The sequence below is a fragment of the Eubalaena glacialis genome, chromosome 12 (genome assembly GCF_028564815.1).
Source record: "Eubalaena glacialis isolate mEubGla1 chromosome 12, mEubGla1.1.hap2.+ XY, whole genome shotgun sequence".
Lineage (NCBI taxonomy): Eukaryota > Metazoa > Chordata > Mammalia > Artiodactyla > Balaenidae > Eubalaena > Eubalaena glacialis.
Genome location: NC_083727.1, coordinates 95,755,223 through 95,778,932, shown reverse-complemented (window position 1 = coordinate 95,778,932; position 23,710 = coordinate 95,755,223). Strand labels below are relative to the sequence as shown.

The window sequence follows — 23,710 nt, the reverse complement described above, 5'->3', positions numbered from 1 at the left end:
AAAATTAGCTGCTCACAATTAGGAGACAGCGTAGTACATGATCACTGAATTAAAGTCAGAATTATTTATTAGTCAGTCAATTTAAAGTGTTAAGCAAAATTACATATGTGTGTATATAATGTGCCTTTATTTTTGTAAGGCATCAGGAAATCTATGATAAACATACTATTTTTTGTTGAAATATAATTTAAGGCAAAATGATCTATATCAAAGAGCAAGTTGATTAAAAAAAAAAACAAATATAGATGCACAAGGGAAGTATTCTATCTAAATAAGATTCTTGTTTTGCGTTTATGGAAGATTGTAGTTGAACCCATAAATACTATTTATCAGCGGAAGTACTAGGAAAGTGATCTTCCCCTTCAGATAACTCACTGGCCCTCACAACCATATCAGCGTACTGAAGGCTCCCTGAGTAGGTGTAAAGAAAACCACTGAACAGCAACAAAAGGGGAAAAGCAGCAGCGAGAAGCAGTTACAAATCACGTCACGCCATTTGCAACAGCATTCACGGAAATACGTGTATGTGCTCCCTCTGGCTCCGCCACATACACACATCTCTGCACAGGCGTGTACGGAAGGGAGGGGAAATGCAGACAGTCGGCAAGTGAACGTGGATGAATAAGCTGTGAGACTCAGTGACACAAAACAAAGTGATAGGGAAAAAAAATGACTGTACAAAATGACAGGAAATTAAGAAAGTCTTTATACCTTTCTCGTTCTGGTGAATGCAAACTAGCATCTGGTCTCAAGCAGTTGGTACTAGCACTCCTCGCCCTGTCAAGGGAGGGCTGCAGGTCACTAGTGCCAGTGCATTGCATCCAGGGTGGAGGAGAAAGACAGAGAAAACAGAGAGAGGAAGACCAGTTAGAGAGGAAAGCATCGAGTCCTGTCCCCTTTACACAAAGTGCAGAATCACTGCAAGTCGGTTCATAAGGGTGTGAGCGCTGACAGGATGGCCGTGCACAGTTTTGTTTAGAAAATGACACTAAACAAAGATTATGCTTGAATTGCTTTGCATAATTTTTTTAAAAGGGTCTCAGACTGACAAACATGAGGCTAAGTTACACCTACTTATGAAAAAACTGGATACAGAAAGCACTGAAACAAAATGCCTAACACTTCATTACCAAGGACAGATGCCACACCAAAACAAAATGAAGGACAGCAGAGGAGGAAAATTTTACAACTCAGCCATTTTGGTTCAAACACTAGACAGGGGAGGTGGACGGTACGACGTCCAAACGTCCTTACCTAACCAGAATCTCATCAGTAAACTTCAGTGCTCTCGAGTGAAAGCATTCATGGTGAAGGGGTTTGGTTTTAGTATGTGCAGGCAGAATTGAGCTCCACAAAGTAAAATTGTCCAAAAATAAAATAATATAAAATCAATTCTCATAATTGAAATCAACAAGTAAAACAACAAATAAATGACAAAGAAGACAACGACTAGAAATCTGATATTTGAGTAAGTAGATTTCATTTAGAGAAATATTCTAGCATAGGTTTTATAATTAAAGCTATTTTTATTTTTTTATTGTATTTTTAAATTAGTTTTTATTGGACTATAGTTGATTTACACTGTTGTGTTTGTTTCTGCTGTACAGCAAAATGAATCAGTTATACATATGCATATGTCCACTATTTTTTAGATTCTATTCCCATATAATTAAAAAGTAATGAGCAGAGTTCCCTGTGCTATACAGGAGGTCCTTATTAGCTACCTATTTTATATGTAGTAGAGTGTGTATGTCAATCCCAATCTCCCAATTTATCCCTCTCCCCTTTCCCCCTTAAAGTTATTTTTAGATATCATGAGTTTTCTCTGTATATAATTAATTTTAAGAGGAACTGCTAATGCTTTATTAGAAAGTAAATTTGCTATCTTTAGTTGGTGAGGGATTAAGGATTAGTTTATAACTGAGACTCACTGTTATGACTCTTACCTGTAAATATTCCAGTGGGAACAGTTCTCTAACAAGGGCATCTTGGGCGGTAATGTTTTATAGTGCCTAACAAGATGTCTGGAACATGGGAACGCAGACACGCAGGAAACAGAAAGATACATTTGAAGCAAATTTTATCAGGATATGAAAAAAGTAGGAGACCTAGAAAGCTACAAACACAGATGGATCTTTCGTTTTCCTCAGAAGAACCAAAATAATTATTTGAAGGTAGGAAAAGAACTGTTAAATATGGAATCATAGACATCTGTCTTCATAATTAAGATGAAGACTCTAAATTATAGTTTAAAAGCCTTAATTTGAAAAAGATTTGAGAACTACACTCTATGAAGTAACCAACATGAAACTTACTATTTAATCCCTGTTTAATATTATACCTGCTTCTATGGAAATAACTCATAGCTAAAAGTATTAATCAGATAATTTATGAAATTTGGGAATTAATATGACTAAAAGTTACTACTCTAATAACAAGCAAAATGCTGACCAGCATTGCAGGGACAAGCTGGTCACGGTACTGAAGGCAGTAAAGGAAGGAAGATCAAGAGGTGACTGCAGTGGGCAAGTCCTTTCCATTTATCACCTTCTGGATACAAACCCAACAGCAGGTAACATTTATAACCAGAAATTGGGTGGGATGGGTATTAGCTGCAACCAGAATATGAATTCTGATTTGGCAGAAACAAGGCCCAACATCATCTGAATTCCTTTAAAACCTATGAGGACTTCTGGACTGTCTATATCACCAAGGGTAAACTTGGTCCTGTCAATGAATGTTTTGGTAATTTAATAATGTTTCTACAAAATTTAACTGTCAATAATGAAAATCTATTGTCCATTTTGGCTTACATTAAAGTATGATAAAATCAGGAATAGAATAAACATTTGCTGAGGACATATTAAATATCAAACACCACCATGGGTTTATTCATGTTTATACTAATGGTTGATTCAGGAAATCTTTTAAAGCTGTGGTTTAAAATGTATTAAAGTACCATATTCGAGCACAGATTGAGGACACTTTTACTGAAGCAAAGGATTCAGCCTGTTTCACAGACAGAATCTTCTTTTCAACTCCTAAACCTTAGGCAACTGTCTTTAGTAACAAGTTGCTATACAACTTTTCTAAGCAATTGGTTCAAAAGTGAATTTTTTTGGGGGGGTACACTCTAACAGGGGTCAGCAGAGAATGGAAATAGAATGAAAAGTGGCCACGGTTTTTAGTCTGAAGGTCCACGTTGGCTTTGCCATTTATTGGCTGTGAACGTGGATGATTCAAGTCATCAAGCCTTTTTCTACATCTATATCATGGAGGAAATAACAATCTTTAACAGGGATGCTGTGAGGATTAAGTGAAATAACAGGTACAAAGGGTCTAGGACACAGTAAGGAAGCCACAGCATTTTCTGTACAACATGACTGTCTCAGGAAAGGTTTTATGGAAAAAGCATTTGATAATGATAACAATGGGGGGGGGATGAATTAAACAATATGAGACAGATTTCTGTAGTACGTGACTTTGATATGCTGTGTGTATAAAATCTCCAGGGAGTGGCTTTAATTTGCAAAGTTTCCAAAATATGTTTGACTCACAAACTCTTAAATTGGCTGAACTTCATGCAGAACCAACTCCTCGGAACACATTTTTGGCAAAACTAGTGCAGTGGAAAACTTCAAATAGACCCGATTTTGAACCCTTGCTCTGTTACATGTCAAATAAAACTTTCTTAGCATCTTTCCTCATCTGTGAAATGAGAATAATGTTCATATGATACAACTATTGTCAGGACACTGAGATAAAATTCATTAAATAATTACCACGGTGCTTATGTGGTAATGCTTATGTGGTAAAGTGAATATGATAGGTTGTATTCTGAAGATAAGATTTTACAAAATGATGAAACTACTAGCTTATTCTATTGTGCCTATCCTGTTATTTTACCTTTGAAAGTGGGATGTAACGGAAAGAAAAACAATATATTTAGTGATTCTGTTTAGCTTATTGGTGTGAATGTGTTAAAAATACCCACACGTTGGGGGCCGGGCACACACCAGGTGCCTAATAAATATGAAAGCTTTGTTTTGTTTGTGTTTTATAGTTGTAATCACCCCAACGGGACCATGAGAAAATTTTCTGAATCTGTAAAGAAATCATTCCTATTAAACTATTTGTCAGGACAACCAAAGTAAGGCTGGAGGCTTTCGAATTATAAAGAATTGAGCTGATTTTTACAATAGTTAGGATTTTACATTATTTCTCCAGTTTGCAAACAGAACTAACTTCCCTCATTTTTCCCTGTGGCACCGCACACAGGGCAGTAGTTATCACTAGGAGAGTTTAATACACGTAAAAAGTTAGTTCTCATTCGGGTGATCATGTTCAATTCCTGAGCGGAAGCCCAGGTCCACATAGACACAATAAACCTGCATTTGTGTTTGCGTCTCAGGTTTTCCAGGTACAGCTCTTTCCTTCTCTCTCCTGTTTACTCTTTATTGGTCATAATATTTGAAAGAGTTTATCTGTGTGTGTTGGTTCATTTGTCTCACCTAGTTACTACTTCTTTACCTTCCATTAACTTCACATTGACAATAAATGTGCACAGACTGTATTCTGTGAGTAATCTGTAAAAGGACTTATTTGGGATATGAGATCCAAGATGTAATGAGATGAAAATAAAGTGCTAGGTTCTCAGCTCCAATTTAGACGACAGTAATGTATCCCTTCTTCTTCTTATCTTTAAGGAGCCTTTATACCGTGTCTCTATGGGAAAGTTGGTAGTGTAGCATTTCTGACCTGGTGAGGGTATGAAGGAAGGGAGTGCTTAGACGTTAACAGGTCATATATCCGCACTCTTTATCAAGAAGGAAACTGAAGCTCAGCTCTTAAAAATGAAGTGGTAAAGATCTTATTAAAAGCAAACAGAAAGAAAACAACAGTAGAATCAAAACATAAAAATAAAAAAAGGCTAAAGCAAAGTGAACTTATAATCACGGAAACAGTAACATTGCCACGCACAGGAGATCAGACCTCTTGTGTCTAGATGGGTGCGTGTGTGTGTGTGTGTGTGTGTGTGTGTGTGTGTATTTGTGTGTGGTGGGGCTCACAGCGAGGTTATAGAATTTTAATTGCAGAAATCGGTTCCTCGGTTTTGGAAATGTGTGAACAGTTCCACAGAGGCTCAGCAGCCTCTGGATTTCAAATATTTTGATAGAAAACCAGTCTGCCTGGATCAGAATTCAAATATATTTGGAACCTTTTCCACAACCTCCATATAAAACAAAACCAGTTTTGAACACTGGGGAAATTAATTTCACGTATTCGTAATAATACCGCTAAGGGGGAGACGGAAGCAGAGTAGAATGGAAAGAGTCATCACACACAGTTACCGTCACCAAATTCCTGTATTTACCTGGTGGTGTGTAGGCATTCTGCACTTCGTCCTCGTTTTGCTCTGGGAAGCATGAGAAGCTCACTGCACAGACAGGATGGGTGGTGAGTGAAACAGATAAGTTATGAGGCATTAAATGACATGGGTTATGCCAATGGTATGCCGATGACAACATGAAAAGGGAAGAAACCAGATTGTCTACACTAGCATATTTGCTTGAGAGGTTAAACAAAAATAAACATGACAGTACTTTTAAAATTTTCAACAATAAAGTACAAACATTATGGTCGAAGTCCTAGCTGTTGCTGATTTGCTATCGTATTTCAAAGTGATTTCACAGAGTATCAAGGCAAAACTAAACTAAACTGAACCTTCCCCAAATAAGACATAGAAATCTGTTTCCAATTCTAGACACTTAGGTATTTTAATAACTTTTAAAAGCCCTATAAATCTGGCTTTTCTGATACTAATGGGAACCCTAAGTTTTTAAATTTCTTTTTAGCAACTCAAAGCATGACAGTTTTCTTGGTTCTTATAGCCTGTAAAATGCAATATCACTTATTCTGTTTCTCCTTTACCAACGAAGAACATACTTGATTAGGAATGTTTTCTCTTAAAACTGATACTTTTTCTACACTCAAATTAATTTCACTCTATTGAATGCCCTGGTCCAGAAGTCCTTCTTTTTCCCCCTCCTCACCTAAATTCATGGTGGCCCCAGTGAATGTCAACAAAGGGACCCTCACCTGACTCCACTCCACCGGAGCAGCGGGGACCCCCTCCTCCGAGCAGTGCTGTGTCCCAGTAAGTACCACAACCTCAACTCCTGAAGGTCATGGCTCCAGCAGGGTGACAGTTAGGGAGCTAAGAGGCTCTCCTTGAGTTCTGTGTCTTTGACTACACAGCAAAAATCAATCATTGTGTACCAACCTCATTCCCTACCCTTCCCTAAGAGTTTCTACACTTCAACAAGCCAGAAGACACGATTCAACCAGCTGGGGATTCTAACAACCCAAACCAGATCCTGAGCTTGTGGTCAGGCCCGTCTTACAGGAAGGGCGTTGGTCTGAGGAGTAAGTCCGCGGCCATGTAGAACCATGGAGTCATAGCATCAAATAAGTGCAGAACTAAGCCTAAGTACACATCCATAGAAGAAAGAATCCGTTTCAATATTTTGTGCTTTATAGACATTTTAGGTAACTACATTTTATGAGAAGTAGGTGTCCTAAAAAATATTACTGCTGAAGTTTTCACAGAAACTCTGCAATAGTAACTGTCTTTCAGGTGACCTGTACCCAAAAACTTTTTATTGCAGAAAAAACATAATTTTATAATTACATAAATAATATCCCAAAGACTGCAACCCACAAAAAATAAAATATTTGAAAATTGCTTATGTAGACTCCCTTCTATAATTTAGGTTAGTATCTAAGTCAACAACAAACTGTACATTTAAAACTGGCTAAACATAAATTCTGATTTTTTTTTTAAATGCACCTTTTATGACAATATAATATTAGTCAAATATTTCCCAGAGTTGCATTTCTATTAGAATATCTTAAGAGTCGTTCCTTGGGAGAAGTTCAGTTTTGAATGATGAAATACTTTTCCTGTCTTTTGTACTATGCCAAGATACCTATCATAGACGAAAACAGAGCAAAGAAGACACACAGTGCTGAGATCATAACGTGAACAAATACCTGTCTTGTTCTGATAGACACTGACTGTCCACATCTCCGGGTCTGTGACCAACTGGGCTGCAGGACACATCGTGGTGTCTGGTTGGAGAACGTGACCTTCTTGTTGGATGAATTTCATCTAAACTCCTGAAATGATTGCAAAAATTTATATGCATCACAATGTACCACCTTCCCCAAACAGGGTGACAGACTAACAGGAAAGAAGGGACAGTAATTGGCAAATAACCGACACGGCTTGAAAAGTGCTGGTCTCATCACCAAATACCTGTTTTAAAGGTATTTATTCTCTACCATTGCTTTGCCTGTGCTGTACTTCTCCAACCTCCTTTGTTTACTTCCATCAAAAAAGGACCACGATTTTCATCTGCATACTTAGTGAAAATTTCAGAAGTGTATTTCAGGGTGAGATGAAATACAGCACGATATAACTTCCGTTTTATATGCTTTTCCAAACATTTAAAGTGCTTCAAAGAGACAATCCCAAATTTCTTAAAAATGCATTCTGCCTCTTAACCTTATCATTTGTGCCACTTCTCTGCACAGGTCTAATTTATTACCATACAATTTCTCCCAACAGGAGAAAATTAACTAGCAAACAGAATACAAGACAGTTATTCAAAAATGGTGCTTGCAATACTGACTTCTTCCACTCCCTGGGAGATTACCTGAGATTAGAGAACAGAATGTTGCATAGGTTGGGTAATGAATAAAAAGGCATTTTGCCTACAAAGGATTCTGAAAAAAATAACTTGATTGACCAAACCATTATTTCATTTCTGTTAGAGTCTTGTGGCAGTTTGCACTGTATTATAATAACGAGTACCGTCAAGGATGCTAAGCTCTTCTCGAAGCCTACCTCTGTAATGGCACATTTGGTAAACGGGAACGCGGCCTCCCCTGATCATCGCCACGATGAGGAGACACCGACCGTGAGCGGTGATGCGTTGCTCTCTGCTGCTCTGGCACAGTTAATGTTGAAGGTTTGCTTTCTCTAGCACTAGACCTATAACCTACTGGCAAGAGTATACACAAAGAACAAGTCAGTATTCTTCTATAGTGTCAGTGCTAATGTGGAGACATCAAACGATATGGAAAGCGGCCATTGACCTATGAAGATAAATGCCATGCAATCAGTATTACCAGCCTTATCGTCAAAACTACTAAGTATATGTACAGAGTGTAACATACACATGCATGAGGACCGGGTACAGTTTGGCTCAAAGGTCACCATGGAGATACTGATGACGAATATGACAGCTGATGCCTCAGATATCAGGATGAGTTGGGATACTAGTCTACGGAATGAATGAGTGATTTTTTTAGCAACACAAATCAAGCACTTGACAGTGAACTGTTACTCATATACAAGTCAATGCTTAGAAATTTAGTGTCTCTTCGAATGTTATTGGAATTTTTCTGCCAAAGGATAAATTATGTTGGTTGGATTTCAGATGGCTTCGCTAATAAGAAAATAAAGATGCTACCATACCAATTTTAATTGACAAAGAAGAGCAGCAGGTCTTCACTATAACAAATACTGATGTGAATTTTGAGGACCACAGATAATACTGCAATTTTCAAATGAAAATAGGGTATGGGTGGAGCTGACTATGGCAATAATGCAGAACAAATCAACCCTCCGAAAGAAACAATTATCAAATCTACCCCAGACATCTGAAACTATTCCACAAATGTGTTAGTAACCTAACATAATTAAGTTAATACAGTTACTTAAAATTAAAATTAAATTCTAAAAGTCATTCTCCCTTGAAACCAAAAGGTTTCTATGATCTTTGATTTAGTTATGATAAAACAGCAAACCATAGTAACAGTTTAATTAAATGTTTTCACAGGGTCATTGTTGCTATTATTGGAAGGAAAATAAAAAATTCTGTGGCCGAAGGAAAAATAATGATATTTACAACTACATGAAATGTACACAACCATGAAAACATTAAGTCTAACAAGGTAGCTTGAACTGCTGCTCATTTATTTACTTGACAACTCCCACATTATTTTAAAAATATGCCATGTAACATTATTATTAAAGGCAGACTAAATTCCCCAGCAGTTTATTTGTTGTGATTGTATAATCTTTTGACTAAGCTTAGAATATACGGAAGGTCTTTAAACATTACATAAAGGCCAATTTGACAATATTGACACCAAAGAAGCTCAGCCATTTTGTCACTCTCTAAAAACATCGGTAAAGGACCAAATAATATAAACATAAGTGGTATAATTTATAATTTCATTTTATGACAAAAATAAGAGCAATTCAGGTACTATTTTGAATTTCATGTAGAAAGTTTCCTTGTTGTTCAGACATACAAATTGTAATATTAAGTCTAGAACGATACCAACTAAATTTACATGTAGTGAATTTATTTCATAGTTCAATATTAAAAAATAATGATGGCTGTTTTAAAGATAATTAATCCAAAGTCTGAATTACTTAAAACATTTTAAATTACCATTTGGTATCAATTATATTATAATTATGGAAGGTCAGTATTGAATTGGGAGCATCATTTCAAGATTTCAATGAATATTCAAGGTATATAAATGGAACTTTTAGATTTGGAATAATTATTCTGAAGTAACTTTTAGAGACTTTAAGCATCTTCTGTAAAAGGGTATAATTAATTTTTTTCTTGGATTCTTTGTATTTACATAGAGGTTAATGTCTTTTTTATCCTATCCTAATATGCATTCATAGGCCTTTCCCTGCTTTTTATAATAATTTATTTTTTTATATTATGTTTAGTTTGTTGTTGACAACATGCACTCTGCCTTCAGAAAAAAGGTAAGAAGGAACTGCTATTTTATGCTCATTTCAATGTTTCTGTTAGTTCAAAGTTATCGGGTTGTTTTTGTTGTTGTTTTTTTTCATTTTCTGAACTTGCAGTAATGGTCTGAAAGCTGAGGTTGCCAGATGCCTGGCCTCAGATGAGGGCATTCAGTGTGTGGCTATTTTTATTCTTCTTAAGCAGCTGAAATTACTTATTTTAAGTAACAATAAGGCTATGATAACTATAAAGGTAGTAAGATGTAGCTCTGGAGGTCTCAACTGCTTAAAGGTGGTAATACATCAAACGAGAACATAGAACCCTGTGGTCCGAGAGAAGCCAGGTATTAGGAAGTTCAAGGCCCAGCTGTGGTAGAACATCTAAATGACACTTTCCAGCTTCTTCAGCAAACGTAACCAGAAGCTTCATTGAGTGTGTTAGACACACGTAGAACTACCTGGCATCCACTCGCGAACAAAGTTCTCTCTATATTGGACACTAGGAAATCTGTAATCAGCCCCTTAGAATATCTGGTAATGTATCAACACACTTGTTTATTAACTTATCCCCTCACTTTATTTTAGCTTCTTGCCCTTATTTTACTATCTTTCCTCTTTATTTAAAATGTACTGTTTATTGTTGTGTCTTGCTATATTGTATTTGCCACACATGTATATCTTTAGAAGCTACCATATATACATCTTGAATCACTGAAGAGCACCCCTAAAATATAAGTAAATTCCATTATCTCCTTTATTAATTTGTGAAGAAATCTCTGGAACATAAAATACTACTGATTGGCTTACGTAATTTATTAGTAATATTCTATTAAAAGTTTGCCTTGTTACATTTTAAATGCTAAATAAAAATGGATATCATTTGAAATGACAATTCAGACACTGCTTCCCTATGGTAAAAGGATAATCCCTGATATAAACATATATAATCATATGTTTATATCAGGATGGAATAGAGATATATCTAGAATTCAGTGTTCTTTGGTGGTTCCAAGCACTAACACCACTGCAGTCGGTCCTATACTTCCCATTTTGGCTGTTATCCATGTCGTCTCTCAGGGAAAAAAGAAGAAACTCATCGTTTTTGTAAGTATGTAAGTATTTGTAAGTATTTGTAAGTATTTGTAAGTTTTTGTAAGTATGTAAGTATTTGTAAGTATTTGTAAGTTTTTGTAAGTATTTGTTGAATTAGCCGTTCATTCATTCATTCATTCATTCGCTATCCGGCCTCATCATAAAAATGTGAAATTTTAGGTGAATAGCCTGTGAGAACCACCCGCAGAAGTAAATTCTATTCAGATGAGTTAGAAGTGATAACACGAAGGCGAATTAACAGCCAAGATTCCTGTTAGAAAGGTTTGTTGACAAGACCACTTTCCTATGAGGAATCATCTGAATTCTATTTAAATATGCCAGTGGGTACCATGAACAACTACCTTCCCCCTTTCAATTCCATAAAGACAATATTCTATTAAATTCTGTGTGAAAGTTTCTGGGTAGAGTGTGCCTAATTATTCTGATCCTTTTATAAATCAACAAACTCAGAAAGCAAAACATGAACTGTTATCCACAATTACCCACTATTATTTCAAACTCTCCCTGATGGTCTGATATCAAGGAGTAACATCTAAGTACACAGATATGCACAGAACCAGATTTATTGTTTTTAAGATATCTGCTACTTTCATACAGTGATCAAAGACGATATTTTCTCTGAGTTTCACGGAGCAAATGAAGCCTAATTTTAGGGAACTCTCCATAATTTTCTCCCAGTTTTAATGAAGTCATATGTATCTCTCTAAACTGCGACTCAGTCACTAGCCTTCGTAATGTCTATTGACTTTACCAAAATCATTGCCCTCAAATTAAGTGCATCCCCACCTGAGAAATTATGTAAATTAAGGGAACATCTGTCAATATTGTCCCAAAGAAATGTCTTTAAGAACTCATATTTATATACCCCAAGATTTTCTCTTTAATGTCTTCTTATTTGAATATCTCCCTACTCTTCATTAGTAAATAAAGGGAACAGGATTAGTGCCGAGAAAATACGTCTTCACTACTTGGTTTGACTCACTTTCTGACTAGACTCAGATGAGAAACAGAGATTTGAACTGCACAGTGTCACAAAGATTTTACTAATTTATACAATGACAAAAAGACATTGACTTCAAACGAATATTGAATCTTTCCAAAGCATTTCCTTATTTTAAAACATACAGACACATTCTAGGTATAATCAGTGCTGAGCATTTCACAAGAGCGTTAAAAGCTAAGTCATGCCACATGCAATTTTAAACCCTGCCATGCACCTGTCTCAGTATATTCCATGGAAGGCTACATTATTTTCAGAAACGGAGGAAGCGAAGTCATAGACATACAGCATAAAACACAGGAGAATGGAAGTTTTATTAAAAAATTAACTCTATCCTTTCAAGAGTCATATTTTCACTTCCGCTCGGAGCATTGTGAAACGATGATTTTAACTTTGTTAGCTTCTAAGGGGGACCCTGACTAATTTAAGTGGGGATGTTAATGAGTAGTTTAGTAGTCCATCTCAAACTTTCTTAATAATTTGGAAGACAAGTCACCATGGAATAGTATAATCCAGACTTCTCCGTGCTCTACATCTCCAATATGGGACCCAAGGAAGTCTGGAAGCTGGCAGGAAAGCAAGCACGGAAGCACAGTGAAGCCGGCCACGCTCCCCCACGCACCTGGAGGAACCACTCCAATGGCATCATCAACCTCATAGTCTGATATGTCACTGTCACTGATTCGCTGGGACCCTGCACGACAGGAAGGCAAACAGATACCTCTGTGTCCGCTCGGGTCAGGAAACGTGGAGGACATGGTCACATTTTTTTTTTTTAAAGCTGATCACATTATTACTAAATACTTTCACTTTTGGTGAAGTAGAGTTGATGTACGATGTCTCAGGTGTACAGCAAAGTGATTCAGTTACACATATATATACTACGAAGTTAATGCAGAGCTGATGCTTAAAAAAAATATTTGTTATCCAAGGATCACATATTCTCAGCATCCTTATAATCACTGAAGACACATAGAAGGAAGGGGATTTCATAGAAGAGTATTTTGACTCTTCAAATTATTTTTAATTAAGGTCTATAGCAAAGTGTATACTGTTTTCTACCCAATTATGCACCCTCCTCTGCAGGTCAGGGAGGATGGGGCTGAGTGGAAAGGTTCAAAGAGAACTTTCTTGGCTGGAACTCTACTGAGTTCATATTATTGAAAGGGCATCAGGGCCCTTTATAAAATATTTATGTTTAGCCCTCAAAATTAGCCACCATACTGCATGAAACATTAATTTTGAGGAAATGATTGATCAGAGAAGCATTAACATGAAGTATTTAATTATATGAGGAAAACAATTTGGTTCCAGATTACCAAAATGAGGCTTCTAAGTTTCATCTGTTCAATAAGAGATGTTGTCATTAATTCAAAAATTAATGAGTAAGTACAGAAAAAAATATGTTTTCTCCAATCACCAGATGAACAACAGCAAACAAACTTTACAATGCTTTTGAAAAACTGTTTCTTACAAATAATAATACTAAAAATATCCAGGAATTATACGGTTATTAAGATGTTCTATGTAGCAACCCACCAATAATGACAAAAATTACCCCATCAGTCAACCAATGAACAACTCCATCAGGACTGGGCAAAGAATTATATTTGAGAGTTTTAAAGCTTTCAGCTGTGGAATTACTCCACTATATTGTATATATTACTTTCATTGGGAAAATGCAGAAAATGGTTTGGCCAAGTCTCTTTATATAGATGACTGATTTTTCAATATTTCGATCTCTAATGAACATTTGAAAAAGCACCTTGAATGTTCATCTCGGATTCGATCATAACGACACAATTACTTCTGGTAACTGAAAAGAGCCTTAACCTACTTTGCAGCTTTTTGCTGGCGCTCTCCCCATGGACGTGTCGCCGTGGCATGAAGGGTGATGGCTGAGGCAGAGGTAGTGAGGATTCATCATGAGTCTGAAGTTTATACCAATGCGGCTCATCATCTAGAAGCGCCGTCTCCAACTCTATGAGGATCTGAAAGGGCAGCGCTCAGGTTAGATCAAGCGCCGTTCCCCAGATATAATAAAAGCAGCCATAATAATGCACATCACGGAAGCCTCATGAGGCATCCCGGATCTTCACGACACCCCTCACCTCTCCAAGGAATTCACTCTCCTCTTCTTGCACCCTGGGCTGGTCCCACACGGTTATTTCCAACATCCGTTCTCTGAAATCTCTACGATGCACATGTGAATACACAAAAGTCTGGTTCCATTTTGGTTCTAGTACTTTCTTTACTGTTTTGGTTCGCCTTTTACTTTTATCACTGAAAAATAAGTATGTTTTGTCAATGAAAAAGCAAACACAAGTATATGCTGCCACCTACTGTAGTTACATGCAGTGCTGGTCTTGGGATGTTTACTCTCTTTAATTCATAACTTTTAATATGTAAGTCTTAAAAGACTCTTGAGTTTAATAAGATTCTAGTTTTAACTACAATGTAGGCAGTAGTTACGATTATAGAAACGCATACACAAAGGTACATTCTAAATGATGTAGCTGTCAAAAACTAATAGATGTGGAAACAAGGTAATGGACAATTTTAAAACTGGCAGATTATTTTAAAGAAACACAAGGCTTGAGGGAATTTTTTTAGGGATAATATAGTTTATTCCCTCATAGAGAAGTATCTATTACATTTTAAAGCTATATCACAGGTGTATGCATATGTGCAAATTCATCAAAATATATATATATAAAGTATGTGGAATTTTGGGTATGTCAATTCTACCTCGATAAAGCTTTAAAACATATATGAAACTGTATCCCAAGAGAGGAAATTCTACTTTTTTCTAATTAGCAAAGATTTTTGCATACTTTTTCTAAAATTATTCCATACCTTCTATCTGGAAGAAAATACATTTTTACATAGGGATTCCTGGGACGCCCATCTACTCTTGGGGGTAGATCTGTTGCTTGTAGAACGTTTACAATCAGCTGGTGGCCCACTTTGTCATACCACAGCTTCACCTAAGAGCAATGGAGAAAGAAATTAGCATTTGTAAAAATCATGAGGTATTACAATTTCACAAAAAATCCTAAAATTATTTTTGAAGAAGGAAATTTCAAATTGCAAAATACAACTGAATTATAGATATTATTTCTGCAAAGAATACCAACTTGAAAGCATAACCACTTTAGAACTTGACTTTTCACGCATTTTAAGTGTGACTTACAAGAGGCAGGCCTGCAGTGTTGATTTATAGTCTCTTATGTCATGTGATGGACTAAAACGAATGATAAAATTTTTAGAAAAGACTAAGGGAAGGGGGGGATATTGAAATAATTATCCTTGCTTTTAAATGCTAAATGCAAGTGTCTGGTGATTATACGTATCTTAATAATGATTATAGCCTGACTAAATGCATTCTGCAGTGCCAACCGTAGTTGAAATAAAATGTTTGATGTTGGGAAAAATATATGCAAGTAACTTGGAAGACATCAGGAAACGCATTTGCTGTATGCCTCTGTACACCAGGTACTGCTGTTTTCTGGTATTTTTTTCTTATTTAATTTTTATAATTAAGCTATTACAGATAAATTTTCATGAGAGAAGGGGAAAGGAACAAAGGAAGGTACAATGCATAAATGATGCCTTTAAACCAAGCGAAGGCCAAATGGTATTTCTCCTAAGATACAAGATACCTGAATAACAAAAACCAGGAAAATGGCACACTGAAATATTACCTGCAAACTCCGAATGCAGTCTGTGCAGTATTTCTGCTGGCAGGGGACAATGTTAACTTTAATTTTTTTTTTTAAATTTAGAAGTTAGTTTTGGGCTTATGGTTAAATAAGAACTATGGTCATGAGTTGTTTAATAGGTATAGATCAGAATACATTTAAGAGTCATTAGAACAAAATAAGCTAATTTAACACGGGAGTAGTAAGGGGCAGATTAAGAATTTAAACCCGGATCTGTATCAATCCATCCCTCTGTTCCTAATTAATACCAGAGGTGTGTTTTTCATAAACCTGAAATAGGTGGAGTGTATGAGAGATTCCCACACACACTGAAATAAAAAAGACGGCAGGGCAGATAAAATAGCACAGGGACTAGATAAAGATCTTTAACCTACTAAAAATGGAAGCTAAAACCAGGAAGGGTTTTAAAAATCACAGCAAGCTTACAGTTACCTTCTTTGTTTAATTAAAACTAAGAGAAGAGCAGCAAAAACAGACTATAGAAATTCACACATTACCAAAGTAGCAAATGATCAACTATTTATAGAACAATGTGAAGCAAGATTTTCTTTTAGTTATTAATACAAATGTCCTGTATTCTACCATCATCTGAAGAAATGTAGCTTTTCCTAATAATTAGCCAAGTTTTCTTTACTCCAGCTTTTCCCAGATCACATATAAAACAACAGTGAAGAAAACTGTAGCTTTTTCATACTAATATCAGCAATCAAGAGTTTCATCAAATGTCTTAAGAAGTTAAAAAAATATCTTAAGTTTCTCAAGATCCAGGCTCATGAGGTTGTTAAGTAAACAGAACATGACTCTCTAGGTTTATTACATCTAACCAACTACTTACCTTAGAAACTTTGATACAGCACACAAAAAATAATTGATACTTTATTATTTTATGTTATCATGTATCACTTACTGTTCAGAACATCTGGCACACTGTAGGCATTCAATAAATATTTCCAGATATATGAGTAAAGGAACAATCTAATAAATTAATGAACATTGATGAAGTAGATTATGCTGTTAAATGACTCTGACTATATCACAGCCTTCAAGGAAAGCCACACATTTTAAAGACAGACTCAGAACAGGGGCTTATTACTAATGGTCTCCAACATGTACCAAAGACACATACAGAAAGTTGTCCTGGTAAGACTTGTGGTGCATCTTTGAGAGCTCCAGGGCTTGTTGGAGAAATAACAGAAATGGAAGGCCTTTCCATCTTCTGAGATTCAAAGGAACTAGAACCTAAAATGAGAAAAAAAAAATCAAGTACTTTTTAGTAACATATTTGTAACCTATGTGTGGAGAATACATATTTTTCATGAAATGTTAAATGCATCTGTTACTGGTATAAAACCATAATTCAATGGCATCCATAAGAGTAGGACCTACTTTCAGTGGGATAGTCCTAGACAGTTATCATCGTGCTTTCTTTGGTTAATCGTCTATTTTAAAGGTACTTAAAGGGATACAATCAAATACTGTATTTATTTGCTCCACTCTGAAAGTATTGACTCTCTGCATTTCTAGAGGGTATTGGCCTGTGTATGCTCTTGTACAGCCTCGCATACAGTTAAAGGTTTCATGCTATCAGTGATAAGAAAGATGGTACCCGTTGTGTTAATTATCTTAGGATCATCTACGATGAACTGTCCTCACTGAAATTAAAATGAATGCACATATCATATAATTTATGAGCTGCGTCTAAGCCTAGATAGAATTCATCACTGTTTTAAAATACGATTTACATCTCTTTTGATTTTGATCTTACAGACCAATCTCCTGTCTGAGGATGCTGTCTAGTGATTCATGCGTGGAGGAGGGAGGCTGGCTCCCCACTCAGCCCCTCAGTGAGGCTCTTCTCCCCCTTTTTAAATGAAAGTCCTCTCTTCCCGGGTCACTGATAAAGTGTCCACAACCAGCAATATGGATGTCTGTAGAATGCTATTACTCCAGCAAGTATAACCTTGAACCTACAGCTATTCAAAACTTAGCTTTATTGAGAAAACACTATTTATGGACCATTTCCCAAGAGTATGTCATCCACATTTTTTTCCATACACGCAAATTATGTTTAAATTAAATCAGCGTCATTCTGTAGCTTCTGAAGACTTTTAACTATACGGAACAGTGCTATAAAATTCTTTACTATGTCTTTTTTATGAAGTATTCTTAGGATAATTTTCTTCTTGGGTCTCAGTACAATGACACAGTTGCTTCTAATAGTCAGTATGTTTCTAATATACCAGTTTTTTTTTTTTTTTAAATAACATCAACACTATAAATTATGCAGTTGGTTCCATTTCCCTCTTTATATTAGAAAACTCAAAACCAAATCTGGGCTCATGTCTAGCAGGTATGCAGAATATGATGCCATGCATTTGATTTACTAACCTAATCTCCACTTCCTTGTTTATCCCATCCATATATTTTCTACCTTCTTATAACCATCACTTGTTTTCCCCTTAAATCACCTTGTATTTTCTATTCCTATAAGATGGGTTACGTAATAACACTTGGTTAGCAAGCCCAAGTATAATTAATTTAACGCCCATCCAATGCAAAGTAAACATTTGAGTCACTTCCACATTGTCCTTGGAAACGCCATCACACACATCATCATCTTCTTTTATGTGGAGTCCCTTTAATGCCCATGTAGATAACTCAACCCTCTAGCCACAGTCCCCTGGCCCTTTATTTCCACTGAAATTCCCCTCTACTCCACCCACTCACTTCCATGATCATATCTGACACCGTTATGCTGTATTAAAATTATTTATGTGCCTCTTTCCTTCACTGCTCGTGACACTGAGCCAATTTCCAATCAACCCGAATAATCCAGTATCACAATGCATTTTCATGTACAGCAAATAGAACTGTTACTGGTATATTAATTTTGCTCTGTGCATCCTGACTGCTATGATGCAGAAGGTTATTGCCAATAAAGACTTTTGAACTTTTGATAGACAAACACACACACACACACACACACACACACACACACAGAGTAGAAAGAGAAAAATCTTAAAGCAGAACTCCTTTGGGTTTCCCATGACTGCCATGATTGCCAACTCATTTACATCAAATGACTAAAGGAGACAGTAAATCTTATACTCACTGGACTCCAGGGGAGGATGGGAGCTCTCCGGAATCCGTGGAATGTCACTAAAAGAAACAGGGTATGGTGAAAATCCCATTAGCTAAGCCACCCTGTCTGAGGCAATCACAGCCACACTTTATCTCAGTGGTGTGGAAAACCCTTTTGGGTCTTTACAGGTGTGGAAATGGACGGGAGTTACCATAAAGGCAATTTCTAATGTGCATGAATGTCAAACACCACACAAAAAAAAAAAACTGCAAGAAAAATAAGTTTTTATATATTTAATAGCAAAACACTTTAACATGACAACAATCAGAATAATATTGTGGCTAAAATCACCACAATATTTTTACTACCAAAACAGCAGGTTTTGGAAATAAAAAATGTCAAAGGCAATATTTTATTTAAGTTCTAGAAAATCAAAATGACACATATTTTACAAATCAGTAATATGCTTTACAAACACATCTGAAAGAGTTTACTGAATGAAAGGGATGGAAACATCTCTTGATAATAAAATAATATGGTGAATATCATGGGCAAAGTTAAAAAATGAAAAGGATGGATTGCTTTGGAAATTAAAAATGGTTCAAGCTTGCAACAGAAAAGCCAAAATATTTTATATATGTGAATATATAATTAATATACACATATATAACCCTATACAGAGATTCATATTTCTATGCTGAAGTTAGCTAAATATATGGCCATTTACTAGATGATTAGAAAGTGACTTGTGAGAACACCCACTCCTGACACACTCACAAATTGTTCTGAATAAATATTTAATATGACCTCAGCTTCACCCATTATCCACTGTGGGCTTAGAACCCTGGACCAGCTTAGTTTGGAAATTATACTGTATTAAACTATTTAACCTCTGTTTTCCAAGATATTTTAGTATCAATTTAAGGAGATTAACAATATGCAAATATTAACAGACAAATTAAAGCAGACTGGAGTTAGCTAGTCCCAATAAAATTATCAGAATATTATTTAAGAATTTCTAACCACTTACCTTGTGAACTAACTTCACTTTGATTTTCTTTGCACTTTTGGGGAGAAACAAAACTCATTTTCTGTTTGATGATTTTCCTGACTCTTCATTTTCACTTTTTTGTGCAAAGTAATTCTCCTAACCACCTACAATTTATACTTCTTACAAATGACAATTCATCCTGTGTTGCGTATTTTATAAATACGTTTTATTATATATTTATGTACAACTAATAATTTGTATGAATATATATTTTATGTAATAATTAGACTAATTTTCAATACCTAAGACACAAGAAACCAACTATTTATCTTCTGCTACCTTCTCCTGAATTCATCGAGGCAAATAAAATTCAATTCTTAAAAATCTAGAAACAATATTTTTTTAGATAGTACAACTTCTTTGAAAATCAGCCTCAAAGTCAGTTATGAAAATTAAATTTGGAACTCCAAAACCAGATACAAGCTTTGAATTTTATGTGTCTGTGAAAGAAGAATTGTGAAGTCGTAAAAAAATTTTTTTAAGTGATTTTGAATTAAAATATATTTAATGTTAATTGCTTCAGTAATATTTTAATGCATAAATGTCCACTTGACATTTACACAAACCTTCTTATGTTGTTCTGCTCACAAACAAGGTGGTAAAATAGTTTTAATAACAATTATAAGCATAAAGGTAGGTTGGCAAAAGTGGGCCGTACCTCAAGACGGCTGATGTCTGTTGGACCATGCTGGTCAATGTGCATGTAAGTTACAATTGGAATGCTTCTTGGATCTCTATCCCACAAAACTATGAATAAATATCTGCTTTCTGCTTTAAATTAATTATACAACTACATTAAACATAATTATTAAATATAGCTAGAATTATTCTTCCAAGATTATAATCATTTCCCTATTAACTGGAAAGTTGATGCCAGATTTGATTTTTATTTAAATATAAGCTTTGTATTCCCATATTCCTTTGAATTCCACAATCCATGACAGTTTAGGTGTGGCTATGCAAATAATACTTTTAAAATTAATTTCGCACAATAGTAAATATAATGAAAATGTTATTCCAGTCTACTTTAATTGTCTGTTAGTTTTTTTCTTTTTAAGTCATCATGAATCAATGGTGTTTTAGCTGATTAATTTTAAAACCACTATATATTTGAAAGTATTTGGCAATGTGCACAATGCTTGATTTTAAATTTTGTTTTTTATACTTTTGATTCATTTTCCAATTTACTTACCTCTTTTCCAGCCTCATATTTACCTCAGCACTAAAACACGTCATGTAAAACTAGCATAAATTATATAGTGTCACTATTTTTAATAAATCTGCATGGAAATGTACAATACTTCTGCAAATGCCTTCAATATTTACTCTTAATAATCACCACTTAAAATTGGTTATAAGTTTGCCTTTATTTTAGAGTTTTGTATATATATTTTTCTTTGGAATATATGTTCATACAGTTTCAGTTCTTTGAGAATTAGGATAATTATATTTTCTGGTATGTTTTGCATTGACATATATTCATGAGAACAACAAAAATTTAAGGTTACTACTCTTCCAGCATAAAAAGTCTTGAATTAATGGCTCTATAATATTTTAGAGAATACAAAAAAGGGAATAATTTCCAAAAATATACTCAAACATTAAGCCAACTATAATGAGACAGTTCAAAATGCCTTCCAAAAAATTACAGACAGGCAAAATGAATGTTCTGGACTCTGTGGATCTGTTGAGAAAATCTACCAATATGGGAACTCTATATACAGATAGAGAAAATATCCCATTGGCTGTAGATAATTAAATTATGCTGAATACTGGAGTTTCAAAAATATCATACCAATTCTTATGGCCAATTAAAATGTTTAAATATTTCAAACTTGCTTGATTTTAAATAAAATTTGGAACTACCCATGGGTAAAGATATAGAAAAAATATTCCATTCTTAGTAGAATAATAAAAAGTTCATGTAGACGTATGAAATGATTACTATTTTAAATATCACAAGAAGATGAGTTTGTTAGTGACTCCCTTTAAGGAAATACTATAATAATTTAGAATTAATAAAAATAAATAGTTCTACCATTAAAATAAAATATTTTTACTTTATAGTCCGCTTCTGAAAAATACATATCAATACTTTCTGATACTAAAATTGTTAAATTGTGGAGCTTCTAAAATGTAGTGAAGAAAATTCAGTATTCAAGTTTAAAAATTCAGAGATTTAAAAAATCTAAAATGTATGCCCATATTTGAAGAAAAAACTATCCATGTTAACATGTACTGTATGAATGTATAAACTTCTTTTAAAAACCCTGCTAATACATGTAATTTACTAAACTTAAGAAGTAAGTTTTTTTAGCCTTACCCAATAGGCCTTGAAACAATAATTTCAACTTGAGGTTCTGATTTTGATTCTAAAATAATGTTGTAAACTTCTTCATTTGTAGCTCCCGGCAGGGGTTTACCATTCCATTCTAGAACTTCATCCCCTTGAATTTAAAAAAAAGGGTATTTTTTTACCTTATATATTCTGTTTATTTTTCTTATCTTTTCTTGTTTTTTTTTAAACAAAGAAATGCAAAACATATACAAATAATTTAATTGCCTAGGCTCTGCTCTCGAAAGCAAATTGACTGCCATATAATGGTAGCTAAATGGTTCTTCTAGACACTTTTTTCTTCTTCTTTTTTTTTTTTTTTCTTTTTCTTTCCCCAATAGAATATTACTGGTCACTGGAAACAGCACAATACAAACTACCTTTATCTTTTGAGAAATACCAGAAATCATATAAAAATCATCTCATGCTATGGGATGGAATTAGCACAGCTCATTTGGAAACATTAAAAAATAATAATTAGCAGCATGCCCTCCATATAATAAATGTAGGCGGCTCTATACATGAAAGATTATTAAACACTGCATAAATGCTGCTTTACTTTTAGTAGAAATAGCAATTAACATTTGTTAGCATGAATTTTCCAACTATAAGTCATGCTCCATTGCCTTCTCCAGATGCACAACAGAATAAAAATGCATGAAAGGATTTGAATTCATACCCAGAGGGTAACGCGAGGAGCTATATGGCAAGTTACAAAGCAAGCAGATGTAAAACTGTTGCATGACAGTTAACCCACTTCCAGATGTTCATAACACACACGTTCTATACATAATACATATTGTGAGCATTAAAGTAAAATTAGAAAATATGTTTAAAGTAATAAAACTATAGTGCTTATTAGGTTGTTAGATAACTGAAGAGTCATCAAGGAGAGTACTATGATGTGAAAATACACGGGCAAACAATCTGTTATGTTAACTAGAGTTTCCACCAAAGACCATTTGGGAAAAATTATATATTTTCATAAATATTTAGAGCAGTTTTAGGTCTCAAATGCCTCCGCCCAGTATCCTTCAATTGACAATGGAGGCTCAGCTGAAATATCCCAGCCTCAGTGATACTTTGGAGTGTCTTAGCTTTTTTTTTTATGTTTCTGCTTATTTTGTTGTTCTCAGTGCCTATAACACTTCAGTAGCAAAGGAAATATGTGGCGAACTAATGGATCAGTATCATCATTGTACATTTTAAAGCTAACAATAAATATGGAATTGTTTAGTTTTTAGCTATGCCTTTAAAAAAAAGTAGAAAAGTTTTGTTTTGCTAGGATTATTTAAAGTAATCCCCCCCCTCAAGTGTTTGCTTACTCAGAAGTAAAAAAGCAAATATTTGAAAAGCATATAATGCTGCTTTGGTATGAGAAAAGAGTATGGTTAGTACTAGTAGTTAAATCACTTCTGGTCGTTTGATCTACCATGTTACCTAGCAGTTTTTCAAAAAGGCAACAAATACACTTCACTATATTAAAAAATAATAATACAAATTTAAAATATATTTGGAGTCTTTTAAATTTATTGACCAAGAAAAGAAATAAAGTTTACAGCACGT

General features: G+C 34.8%; 1 protein-coding gene across 5 annotated transcripts in view; it reads right to left on the bottom strand.

Annotated features, from left to right (window-relative positions):
• RIMS1 (regulating synaptic membrane exocytosis 1) overlaps positions 1 to 23,710 on the bottom strand; it is a 469,742-nt gene that overhangs the window by 138,342 nt on the left and 307,690 nt on the right. For 4 of the 5 annotated variants that reach the window (XM_061206788.1, XM_061206790.1, XM_061206789.1 and 1 more), the window contains 9 exons: positions 22,133 to 22,256; positions 18,789 to 18,835; positions 16,803 to 16,915; positions 14,811 to 14,941; positions 14,066 to 14,237; positions 13,792 to 13,945; positions 7,910 to 8,066; positions 7,054 to 7,179; positions 5,375 to 5,437 (listed from right to left, as the gene is read on the bottom strand). In XM_061206788.1, coding sequence (XP_061062771.1) covers positions 5,375 to 5,437; positions 7,054 to 7,179; positions 7,910 to 8,066; positions 13,792 to 13,945; positions 14,066 to 14,237; positions 14,811 to 14,941; positions 16,803 to 16,915; positions 18,789 to 18,835; positions 22,133 to 22,256 — 1,087 coding nt within the window. Of the gene's footprint in view, positions 1 to 711; positions 802 to 5,374; positions 5,438 to 7,053; positions 7,180 to 7,909; positions 8,067 to 12,576; positions 12,649 to 13,791; positions 13,946 to 14,065; positions 14,238 to 14,810; positions 14,942 to 16,802; positions 16,916 to 18,788; positions 18,836 to 22,132; positions 22,257 to 23,710 lie in introns of all 5 variants that reach the window. The other variant, XM_061206793.1, reaches the window with a different exon arrangement.